This window comes from Pholis gunnellus (assembly GCF_910591455.1).
Source record: "Pholis gunnellus genome assembly, chromosome: 5".
Taxonomy (NCBI): Eukaryota; Metazoa; Chordata; class Actinopteri; order Perciformes; family Pholidae; genus Pholis; species Pholis gunnellus.
The window spans coordinates 17,665,382-17,677,511 of NC_136531.1; the positions used below are offsets into that span (position 1 = coordinate 17,665,382).

At 44.6% G+C, this 12,130-nt stretch overlaps 2 protein-coding genes across 2 annotated transcripts; both read right to left on the reverse strand.

Annotated features, from left to right (window-relative positions):
• Positions 1 to 327: 327 nt before the first annotated feature.
• Positions 328 to 1,927, reverse strand: cUnh19orf53 (chromosome Un C19orf53 homolog). The gene is made up of 3 exons (XM_079159718.1): positions 1,800 to 1,927; positions 1,145 to 1,200; positions 328 to 1,004 (listed from the first exon to the last, which is right to left on the reverse strand). Exons 1-3 carry the CDS (start codon positions 1,888 to 1,890, stop codon positions 858 to 860), a joined length of 294 nt encoding a protein of 97 aa, XP_079015844.1. The 5' UTR covers positions 1,891 to 1,927; the 3' UTR covers positions 328 to 857.
• Positions 1,928 to 4,859: 2,932 nt separating this feature from the next.
• Positions 4,860 to 11,751, reverse strand: mri1 (methylthioribose-1-phosphate isomerase 1). The gene is made up of 6 exons (XM_079158799.1): positions 11,218 to 11,751; positions 10,065 to 10,288; positions 7,985 to 8,154; positions 7,719 to 7,895; positions 7,387 to 7,611; positions 4,860 to 6,229 (listed from the first exon to the last, which is right to left on the reverse strand). Exons 1-6 carry the CDS (start codon positions 11,347 to 11,349, stop codon positions 6,096 to 6,098), a joined length of 1,062 nt encoding a protein of 353 aa, XP_079014925.1. The 5' UTR covers positions 11,350 to 11,751; the 3' UTR covers positions 4,860 to 6,095.
• Positions 11,752 to 12,130: the final 379 nt, after the last annotated feature.

Genomic DNA, 12,130 nt, shown 5'->3' on the forward strand with positions numbered 1-12,130 from the left:
ACATTTGCCGGTCTAGATGCATTGTGGGTAATGTAGGTACACGGTGCAAGTGGCTAGTTCTGTGGATATGAATCCACTCTCAAAATAATGTTGCAGAGTCCTACAGATTAATCACTCGTTCGAGCCTTTTTGTCACCGATATTCAGCAAAGAAGCTGCCTGGGGAGCGCTGGGCTCTCAGTGGCTCCAAAGTCAAATAAACCACTGAAACACACGGGCTCATGTGGGAAAGCCACTTGTGTCAACATAATCCACGTGCTATAGCTCTCTCTGAGCTTTAATTTAGGTGAAGTCTTTTAATCTAAAATAATAACCATTTCAATATTTACACAAACATATCTCAAAGGATTCTCGACAGCGACAGGTTTAAGATTCATAGTCGTTTACTCTGATTATTCATTGTTTTCTGTACAATCATAGAACAGAATGTTGAACTCGTTTTACAGATACAACCCAAACGTCATAACATCATGGTTTCTGATGTTGGTTTCAGTCAAGATTTTAACAACAAAAAACAAGCAAACAAAACGAGAAACTCTGTGAGAGTCAATAAAGCTGTATAGCGCTCCCTATTGGAGGTTTATGTAACTCCCATGATCGAGTGACACATGCCATTTCCAGAATGTGAATCTATGATATCTATACAATTCTTTGTAAACTGAAAAGCAAATAATTAGCATTTGTGCAAGAAGTGTTGTGATTATTTCAGCTTGAAGTCAGCCGAAACATTCAGGGATAAAAACAACACAGCGCTGGCATGTATCCTAAATATGAATCAGAGGAACAATTGTAGATCACTGGTCCCATGACTAAGATCTGCGGTTTAGCCCGCTCAACCTCAGGTCTGCGTATCCAGCCCTATTTGGAGCTGGTTCCTGGACGGGCTGCTCCTGGGTTGCCTTTACGTTCGGCTCCTTTGACCACACTCAGTGGCTTGTGGAGGGATAAGCTCGCCTTGTGGGTCACGTCCTTCTCAATCTTGTTCCTGATGGCAATCTCTAGACCCTTAAGGGAGCAGCAGGGGAGGTCATGTTTAATTATAGTAATCGGTCAGGCTCACTGATGCATTTACCGTTAGCTTCTTATAACAGATTGAAGGAGATGGACTGACAGAAATTGACCCGTATATTTAAATGTGTCCTCACCTTCTTCAGCTTCTGTTGCTCAACGACTTGAGTCTTCTTAGGTGCAATGATTCTCCCTTTACAAAGGAAAACAACATCATTTAAATCAATTAAAGAATAAAAACATACATTCACCGTCTTAAAAACAGTCAGGTCTGAAAGTCATGTTAAATTTAATCAGAAATACTACTGCAGTCTACTCTCACTACAACAGCCCTGCAAGATGTCCTCTGTGGTCAATTTGGAGGTTTTTGTTTAGATTACGGTATTGTTTGATTTTATGGTGTTGCTGTGCTACTAATACCGTATCTACATTGACTGGCATTTACAGGGTGGACAGAATAAAATGAACACTTTTCAGTGAAAACTGTTAAATAGTATTCAACGGTACAACTAACGTAAAACGTTACCTGCGTCACAGCTCATATGCCGTAAAGGGTTTTCCTTAAATCAGTCGCTGAGCTTCTTAGTGAATACAGTATTTTGAAGGAAGGAGCACAAGACATGTCCTAATATATGTTTTCAGCTTGATATTTAAAATATTCAAACACAAGTCACTTTAGTAACGTGTTCAGCTGTTTTCATGCTGGTCACGTGTTGATGCTGTTTTGACAAAAATAGTTTTCGCGCCCTTTTGGGCAACATATTTAATCAACAGGAGATGTTTAGTTCATACCTCCTTTCCTCAGTCCTTTCGGCTTGTTTTGATGGGTTTTTTTAGTGGTTCCTGGCCGCTGAGTTTTAAACTTCTTCGTACCTTGAGCCATTTTTGCTAACCGGAAATACTGAAAGCTGTTCTTCTTCTTCGTTGTTTCGAATAGTAGTTGTCTTCCGTCTGTGTTGCATTGCCGCCACCTGCAGGCGTCTCAGCGTATGTTCATATAACAGTGTGTTTGAGACAGAAACAACTCATTCATTTCACCGTGGTTTTATTCTTTTTACTTTATTGATGTGAAAGAGACATCTCTTAATTCATGACTGCACTTTACAGCATTATATTCATGTTCATATATATATTTTAAAAAATCCAGTTTTGAACCATTTTCACATTACAAAATTAAACCAGATAAAGTGATTATCAAGAACAACAATGACATACTTGCACTTAAAGAGGCCATCTGAACAACACTCCTTCCATGGTAACTGCAGGCCATACTAATACGTGAGAATAATACGCACACACCTGCTTTGATAAATTAAATCAAAGTGGAAAATACGTGGCAAGCAGCGCAGAATTTTGGCACCTTTGTTAGGGGAGGGCTGGGTGTGTTGAGGGGAGGTTGGTGGAACATCTTTTTAAACAGAGTACTACTGTATATTGCTGCTGCTTTAAAAGCATGATGTAAAAAATAGCATAATGCAGAAACAATTCAGCTGCAACACTACACATTGGCCTAAATCTAGGATACTTTGGCAAACTAAAAGCACCGCCACAAATAATTTGTCACTTTGGGTTCAAGATACAAACATTAGTGAGATGTGGAGACATTTAGTCCAGATTTTTTTTTTCTACAATCTGCTTTGCTGCAGCCTAAATGCATGTGTTCATGCATTTCAGTGTTTGAGTCCGTGTAGCAAGACGGAGAGGTAGTGTGTATGGTTGAGGAGGCCTCCCCAGTGTGGTGTACTAATGGCCTAGTTACTAGGAATCACAATGTCATGAAATAAAATTAAAAAAAACACAGCCTAACAGTTATAATCATGATGTACAGACAAACAAAAATCTCATACCTCTTAAAGATTTAGAAAGAAATACCTGGCGGGTCTGACGGCCACAAAGTTGCTACATACGTCTGGAACATTGTCTACATTTTTCCCCCAAACAAGTGAATGTCTTAAACTGTACAAAATAAATAATAGTCAAATGCACAAGTGTCTTTTATGCTCATGTGTGACCTAACAGCATCTTTGCGAGTTGAGGTTTGATGGGTGGACGGAGGACAAACTAAGAGGGGGAAGATGGAAAGCGAAGGAAGAAATTAGCTTATATTACAGCAAGATATGGACAATGATACAATGGATACAGCAATTAGTATTGACATTTAGCTTTTTTTTCTTTAGGGTATTTTCTCTGGAACTCTCAGTGGTCTTGTAGAGTAGGGAAAGCCGTGTATTTGTCACCTGTTTAAATGAATTAAGTAAATGACAAAGTCCACAAGGGCAGTGTGTGAGGTCAGAAGGCAGACTAATGTTCCCGGATCTCTGACCAAGCTCTTCTCCAGACATCTGTGGGCTTGACGAGATGGCGGTCTGGCTACATGATATAAACCAGGGTGAAGGAAGGACAGAGGGGCTGCACCTGTAAGGCCCTAGTCTGGCCCTGTGACATTCAGTGCAGCGAGTAGGTGTGTCCCATACAGATTGACATATTCAAGACTTTTCTAAGGAGCCTCTTAGAACAACAAATGAATTACATGATCACTGACCAGGTGACAAAACTGCAGGAACTCAGTCATACACCTTTCACAATAATAGTCTACTGGTTATGGGTAAATAGGAGGTCCATGTCAGGTTTTAAAACAGGTTGCTGCAATGTTATTTTAAACTAGAAAGTCGCAACGTGTGCATGATATAGGTAGGGCTGCAATTGATGACCGATATAACCGACTTGTTTCAGCACTAGAGGAATCGGATCATTCGGAAGATTTTTCTCCACCATCTTCAGGACCTAGAAGAGTTAAACTCACAGCTGAAAGGGTTGGAAATGGAAACTATGGAGAGAAAAGCCGCTTGTGTAGTCCTTAATGTCTACCTGTCTTCGACCGCCCACGGCCCTCATCTCATGAAGTCAGTCTGGAGTAAAACAGCGTTTCAGTTATGAGGAAGGATTAATCCAAAGAGTGGAAACACATTCTGAACAGAGCACAAAGGCAAGAAGTGACAGAGTCTCTGAAATCTGTCCTGACAAAACAAAGTGAATGATGTGAATATTACATTCTGATTGTTGGTGCTGCGGAGCTCTCTGCACACGGATAGGCCGTGTGGTTAAGACCCCACAATCGTAAAGGAATAGTTCACCTCAAAATAAAGACATGAAGTCATCTTCTGCTCATCTCATCAACTTCTGAGTAACTAAAGCCAAGACCATCTTTTCACAGATCTAAAAAAAAAAAAAAGTAAAATAAAATACACGCCTTTGTTTCGCTAAACACTTTGAAAGACCTGTATAATGTCAAGAGCTTTAAACCAGTATTAATTGCTTTTTTTGGCCACCTGGGGGCAGCACAACATGGACATAGTACCACCTTATAAAGTTTTTAAGGCATGTTAGCAAACAGTTGCTTATCTACATATCCTGTGGTGACAGAGCAACATAACCGTTCATTTGGAGTCATGTTTGTGTCTAACTGACAAATGTAAGCCCAATATTTACGGTCAATTCAGCTCTCATTTGGTCTCCACCAACTCCTGAGGAGAATGTAAGCTAGTGAGTCACTTACTGTGTCCGTCAGTTGTTTGGTGCTAAACGGGTTTACCACAGCTTTGTCATTGAGAACATTACAACTAAAAAAAGAGGTTGAGGAGCGAAGTGTAAAGTTAAAGGCTGTAAAGCCAAAAATGAACTGAAAGAAGCGAAAACGTGAAAGTCAAGAGTTGAATGACACTTCTCTATCGTTCTGATTCCAATCTAGCACACCCTTCAGTAGAGTGCGTCTACAAATATCAAGGTATTAAGTTATTGTTTGATTATATTTCTTAAATTTTACTTATTGAAAGTAACTTGAGATAAGCCTGATGCTAGTATTTTGTTGTGCACAAACATTAGTTAAGTCTTGACTGACATGCAAGTGAGCAGATGACCAAACTTTCATTTTGGGGTGAACTCTTCCTTTAATGGTGATGCCTGTATTACACAAATACAACAGCATAACAGACCTCTGAGATCACAGCAAAAGCTGTTATGGCAAAAATGACACAATTTTCCTCCCTCCCATTCTTACAGAGCACCCTGTGCAGCATGGTGAATATCTGTATGGTGCTAAAAATAATTATGGTTACATATATATATATATATATATATATAAGTACATTATGAGAATACAGGTGTGGTATGATACAGAACTGGGAACAGCAAGGTACAAAAAAGGAGTGAGGTTTAAATACAGCCATCATAGGCTTCAGCTGACTTACGGGGGAAATTCTAAATTTTGCCGCACGGGGTAAAGAGCTAGAATGAAATACTATTGTTCATCTCCCTAAAATCTGCTCGTGAAAAGTTATTTATGAGCTATAAATTTGGATTATTCCTCTACAAAAGGTTTCTACGCAGAACAAAATAAAATAAATGTTAATATAACATTTTTTTTTTTTATGTCAAATTGAATTTCAAACAACCACATTTTTGGTTAGAAATAGCAGTGCCTTTCACTAGCAGGGGTTAGGTTACTACATTATGTACACACTACCAGCAAGAATATGTATATTTACATGTGGGAAGCAGCATTTTAGAAACCATGGCTGATAAAAACCACTACTCTAAAATTAAAGAAACAAGACTTTTTGGAAGTTCGTTTGTTTGTAGTTAAAAAGTAAAAAGAATTTCCTCTTTTGTTGCCAAATAGAATTCATGGGATCGAGTCTAGCTGAGCGCCATCTGTTGGTGAAGAAGCCACTTAGAAAAAGAAAAGATGCGGCAAGAGAGAATGAAAGATGGGATGGAAAAGGTGAAATGGTAAGACCACAGAAAACAAAGAGGGACATAAAAGAAAGGGGAGACTGCACATGTGTCTGCTCGACTCCCTGCAGTGTGTGTGTGTGTGTGTGTGTGAGAACATTTCTTCTTCTGTGTGCACCACTGACATGTAACAGTGACTGTGCTTTAACCAAAACTAAACCACAACAATGACTGTGTGTGTGTGTGTGTGTGTGTGTGTGTGTGTGTGTGTGTTCTGTGATGAAATGAGAGTGTCTTAGAGTGTGTGACGTTAAGGTGCAGTGGTGCACACGGACCAGCAGGTGGGGCTGAGTGGCTCTAGAGGGCAGTGAGGCGGCCGGTGAGAGCCGCCTGGAGCTCAGAGGGGAGGAAGACTCCCAGCTCTGTGATGATGCCTCCTGTGATGAGCTGGTGAGGGGTCACGTCGAACGCCGGGTTCCACACCTCGATACCTGCAGTCAGGAATAAGGGACCCGGTTACAAAACGAGGTCACTCTAGATAAGTGGTACCCCCACAGCACATGAACTCAAGCACCCCTTCATCTACACGACCATGTGTATGTACTTTAAGCTATCCCAGTCAACCGTTTATCCTACTAGTACTAGAAAGTTCACAAGCTATCCGGAAACGTAATGTTCAAGCACACGTCCTCCTCGCCTCCGGGGTCCACTGTGCTCATTAAATGTGTTCTTTAATTACTGCGATGTCACCGAGCACCTCTCTGCTCTGGCAACGTAATTAGAGATCAAATGACTCAATTCAGCGCTAACAAACTAACCTAAAACACGCACGCAGGCCCAATCTCAGGGTTTAGTCCCACTGTCAAAGCGCCGAGTGTTTGAGCGCTCGCTCTCTCTCCCTCCCTCTCTCTCTCTCTCTCGGACATTTTAAGCTTTTCATGAACACTTTGCCAAAGGGAATTACCCAAAATTCATAGCATTAAACACGGGGTTACCAGTGGAAGCATGGAGACTCACCAGGTGATGTCAGCAAGTCCCTGAGGGTTCAGGGTTTAAGGCCTTCGGGGGGACATTGGGATTGGACCCCAATGTTCCCTCTTATGGACTCATAGACTTTGATGCATAAGTCTGTAAGGGCTCAATTATGCAGACTTTCTTGGGGGACTTACCCACAATTCATAGCATTCCAATGTTAAAAACAATGGCCGGGGGAAACGCCGACTATGAACTGCAACATCCTGACATCTCTTTACTGTCACTATCTAATAAAAAGGCATCAAACTAATTAAAAACCCCCAAAAAACATTGACAGAGCACTCATGAGCAAGTTTGGATAAAAGCAAGGACTTTACTGGCTAGAGACATGCCTCCGCCCCCCCTTCCTCATGCAGCATGTGGAGCCCTTGCACCCTCTTTAACTCTGACACGAACACCGCAAGTGACGTCAATCAAAGTCTGTGAGGGTTCAGTGCTTAGGGAACATTGGAACTGGGCCACGCTGATCCATCTCTCCAAGCCGCAGAGTTTTCCCATCGCTCTCCTCTGCTGAACTCGCTGTTTGTACCCGCTCCCGTCATTTTATACTTCTAAAAAACAACATTTGTGACTTCTTCTGCAAAGAAAACCACCAACATGCCACACGTCTCACCCGGGGCAGCGATGGGGATTCCGTTTATACTGGTGAGTTCCTCAGGGGGACGCACTTCGATGATGATGTCCCTGCCACTCTCCAGGCTCAGGTCGCATGACGTGCTGGGCGCGGCCACATAGAAGGGAATCCCATGGTGCTTTGCGGCAATGGCCAGCTGGTATGTGCCCACCTTGTTGGCCGTGTCGCCGTTAGCCACCACCCTGTCTGCACCCACCACCACAGCTGAGAGGCAGAACACGACGGAAAGAAAGTTAGTGCTGATAAAAAAAAGAGGGGACGTTTGGGAAAACAAGGACAAAGGAGACAAGACCGCGCACACAAACACACACCTGTGATGTCCATCTCTCTCATGGTGAGGGCCGCCATGCTGTCTGTGATGAGCGTAGCCGGGATTCCCTCTGCTACCGCCTCATAGGCCGTCAGTCTGGATCCCTGGTTGTACGGCCTCGTCTCTGTGCAGTACATGCGCTTCAGCCTGCTCAGTGCGTGGAGGCTTCGCACCACACCTACACACAAGCACGCAGTGATTATTACACAGTCGGTGCCGTAAATAGTTCAGCCTCTTTTTCTCTCCGCGCCGGGGCTCCGCTCTTACCGAGTGCGGTCCCATATCCAGCCGTGGCCAGCGAGCCGGTGTTGCAGTGTGTGAGGATGGTCACGGAGGCCCTCGGAACGCCAGACAGGATGTGCTGGGCGCCATAGTTACCGATCTTCCTGTTGTCATTGACGTCACGCTCCAGCATGTCTTCGATCCAGGCAATTACACTGTAGGAGGGGCGGGGGGGGGGGGGGGGCGGGGGCAGAAGAGGTGGGAACTGAGAAGAGGCTCCATCTGCCACTGTGGACTTAATGTGTCCATCAAGTCTGCAGTTACAATATGTCTCCATGTTGCTGTTTGTCCTGACTTCAGTTCCTCTGCGCCTCGTTCTCTAATCCATAATCATGTTCTTATTGCTATACCTCATCGTCTGCATCATATTGTTCCTCATTGTCATCTTTCTCTATAATTACAGTATCAATCCATTACATAATTGGGGCCACTCAGCAGTTTCTCAGCCATCTGTTTCACAAAGTGTACACAAACAGTCTTCTGAGACTAGCCCACAGTTCAGCTTCAAGACCCACGTGTCCGTGCTACTTCATACACTCCACTGCTCCAGTATCACTAAGTCATATATGGAGCGATGCTCTCTCTGGTACAGGTACAGGACCCACACCTCTGCTGCAGATTCATCCCCCAGCAGCACATTTACTGCTTCTGATGAGAGGAAGCTCAGAGTAGTTTCGGATACAGATTCCGATCCCTCAACTCAGGGCGTCTGCTGATATCGATTCCCGCTCCGACACAGATGTTTTATTTTTCACACATTTAAAAGAATCGGTGTGCCTCTCTGCGTGGAACTTATTTGAATCATTGTTATGTGATCCAACATGAGGGACTGTGGTGGTGTGGAGTTGGGACTAAATGACTGTAACTCCTATCAGAAACACCGGCTTTCATATCGACATTGAGAGAGACACTGTATCGAACGTGGATCGGTCACATCTGGTAGATACCCGATCCGCTTAATAAAGTCAGTATTCGAGCCGATATCTATCCTGGATCAGTGCATCTCTACACCGAATTTGGGGTATTGTCCCAACATGACTGCCACTATCGTCCTGGATGGTATTTTTACACCGACATCCCTGTCAAAACTTCACATACTGTACGTTCTGCTCCTTTCCTGCTTTGCCTGCATGTGCAGCTCTAATCTACAGTCCTGTGGAGCAAATGAATACTGCTAAAATAACACTATTCAGGATCTGATAACTTTCAAAAAACGTTTTCAAAAAGACACAGTGCCATCGCAGCAGCTAACTTGTGCACAAGAAAGGAAGGAGTTTAGAGCATTTCAATTCACAGTCTATGTTTTATATGACAAGAGCAAGCAACCCATAAGTGCTCAGTGTTTGCTGACAGAGTGTCCATTTATCTTCAAAGGGTCCTCTGGAGTTTTCTTGAAAACAAATCATTTACATTTACATTCTAAAACTCACTGGGTGTATCCTAATCCTAACTAATGTTTTCAATGCGAATGAGTTATCTTCTTCATAAAACACTTGCAAAGCAGTTTGGAGCAAACATCGTCTGCTGTACATTCACCTGTGCTTGCTAACGGTATTCGTTAGAAGTTAATAAATTAAATGTGTGCTCTAAACAAGGCCCTCGTTCACAGACGAGGGGGAGTCACGGGAAACATTTGCAGTAGGCCCCAAATAATCAACAGCGTTACTGTCTTTTTAGTGCAAAAATGTCTTTTTTTGTTTCTTTGCTGCGCTCCAGTCATGGGTTAATAAAAAAATGTAAATGAATAGAATAGTAAAATACAGAAACTTATAAGACACCCATTTGATTTGACTTGATTTAAATTGCTGAAGCCTCATAGTAGCTGTGGTTGAATGTTAACATGTCCCCCCCCCGCCCCCCATGGAACAAGGATTGTGATCTAGTCCCCCATCACATCACTTACATTAAACAAGCATTAAGAAAGGGTCTGTGAGTGTTAATGTGAAATAAGTAAACCCATCCTTTAATCAGTCCTTCAATTAATCAAATGACCACACACACACCAACCGACAAACAATGTGCAGCGGCCCGCTGTGTGTGTGTCATCTCCGTCTAACCGGCCCACCTTTCTCTGAGCTGCTCCGAGTTCTTCTCCATGCTCTCGTTCTCGGCAAACTCCATCAGCTCGCGGGCGGCGCGGCCCATGTTGACGGCGGTGGGCCGAGCCGAAGTCAGGTGACACAGAGACTCCCTGATGAAGGTCACAGGGTCGTCACCCCCGGCGCCTGCCCGCAACTCCACCGCCAGGCTGAGACAGCCGACGATGGCGATGGCCGGGGCGCCCCGCACCTGGAGGAGGAGGAGAGTCAGCATCACATGGTGGTCTTCATCTTTGCTCTCTATGCCAACTTCTAACAGATGTCTCCCAGTTTCAGTGAGGAGTATTAATCTCTTTCCACCACAGAGTTGTGAGTGGGTGATCACTGAGCCAAAAAGCTTAGACCAAAATGATATCATCTGTCTCCATGTCTTCTCTCTACCATTAGACTCCATTATTATCATGACATCACCCTCTCTGCTTATGGAACATTCCTTCACTCTGTCACACCCACACACACACACACCCACGCGATCAAACGTGTAGCTGCTGTCTGTGTGTGTGTGCGTGCACCCGGGGAGGACAAAAGAGTGAATATCTGCTCAGCAGAGAAACCTGAAAATGTCCCCAGCAGTTGGAGAACTTGAACAACATGCAACTCTCTGAGCATCTCTCCGTGTCAGGCCTTCAGGTATGGAGGGAGAAACGAGCTGGAAGTGTCACCGAGTGCATCGCAAGACCCAAACGCGAACAAAAACCCTGGCAAAGGTCATTAATAATTCATCAATAATCTCTCCCAAAGAAAGAGGAGGGGGGCATATTATTCCACGGGTGGGCGGCTGTGTGCAGATGCTTAGTTAGTCGCGCTCGCACATGATAATGTGAAAACTATATATAAAGGATGGTAGCGGGGGGGTAGATGGCGGGTGCTGCAGGTGCATCCAAAACAAAAATACGGGCCGACAGCGGGAGCACGGCGGAAAGCATATGGCAACACATGCGTGCAGCGGTGGGAGCACAAAAGACCCGATCAAAAAATTAAATAATAGCATGCACGACGGGAATAAATGCACATGCAGCGGGTCGGCTGGCAAGCGGGAGAGAAATCCCCGAGAGAGGGGGGACAGGGGTGGAGAGAGAGAGAGAGAGAGCGAGAGAAAGAAAGAAAGGGGCTCCGTACCTTCATGGACTTGATGGCCTCGTACGCGTCCTGCACCGAGCGGATCTCATCGTACGAGGTCTGGTGTGGCAGCAGCAGCTGGTTGAGGATCTGCAGAGACCCGGCCCGGTAACGGATCGCTTCCAGCGTCATGACGGAAGAACGAGGCGGGATGGTGGGAGAAATAACACGGATGGACCGGTTGCGCGCACACGCACTCTCACTCACTCTCACTCTCACTCTCACACACACACACACACTCTCTCTCTCTCTCGTCACACACACGTTCACATACACCGCTCCTCTCTCTCTCTCTGTCTGTCTGAGCGGATACACGTTGAAGTGACCGCGGCCCTGGCTGTCGGCAGTCCCGGTAGCCGTCGCAAGGAGAAGAAGCAACGTGAAGCAGGAGGAGGAGGAAGAGGAGGAGGAAGAGGAGGGGGTGGTGCAGGCGGGTGGGACGGAGTACAGACAGGAGAAGGTCTGCTGTGTTGCACGGGAGGATAGATGGGGAGAGGAGTGAGAGAAGGGCTGGAAACCTTCACACACTGACAGACGAGCAGGGACGCAGACACGGAACCACGTGTTCACCCGAGCAGGAAGTCCTCGTCTGTGTCCACGCCCACCAAAGTCTCGCGGGTTGTCCAATTTTACCAAGACTCCCCTCTTGTGTGCCCGTGCACCATCCCCCTCTCCTCTTTTCTCCCTTTGTCAGGGGGAATTTCACATTCAAACACGTTATTAGCATAACACCAAAGCCCCGAGCTTCACCCCCCCAAAAAAACAGCGAGCATTGTCTGTAAAAAAAAGATACGTCTGTTTTGTCTTCCATTTTATTGTTCTTCCATCAATTTAGGTGACATTGGATTTAAGTCCTCCCACAAACCTAACTGCTGTGTGAGAATAAATAGTATTAATTATTACAATACCAACC

What these genes read in the sequence shown, in the direction of transcription:
- cUnh19orf53 (XM_079159718.1), bottom strand. Translation starts at nt 1,890, where the DNA reads ATGGCTCAAGGTACGAAGAAGTTTAAAACTCAGCGGCCAGGAACCACT. An exon ending in GAAAGGACTGAGGAAAGGAG is followed by an intron (nt 1,201 to 1,799) that starts GTATGAACTAAA and finishes TCCTTTGTAAAG; the next exon opens with GGAGAATCATTGCACCTAAG. An exon ending in AGCAACAGAAGCTGAAGAAG is followed by an intron (nt 1,005 to 1,144) that starts GTGAGGACACAT and finishes TGCTCCCTTAAG; the next exon opens with GGTCTAGAGATTGCCATCAG.
- mri1 (XM_079158799.1), bottom strand. Translation starts at nt 11,349, where the DNA reads ATGACGCTGGAAGCGATCCGTTACCGGGCCGGGTCTCTGCAGATCCTC. An exon ending in TCGGAGCAGCTCAGAGAAAG is followed by an intron (nt 8,155 to 10,064) that starts GTGGGCCGGTTA and finishes CCCCTCCTACAG; the next exon opens with TGTAATTGCCTGGATCGAAG. An exon ending in AATCCCCATCGCTGCCCCGG is followed by an intron (nt 6,230 to 7,386) that starts GTGAGACGTGTG and finishes TCCTGACTGCAG; the next exon opens with GTATCGAGGTGTGGAACCCG.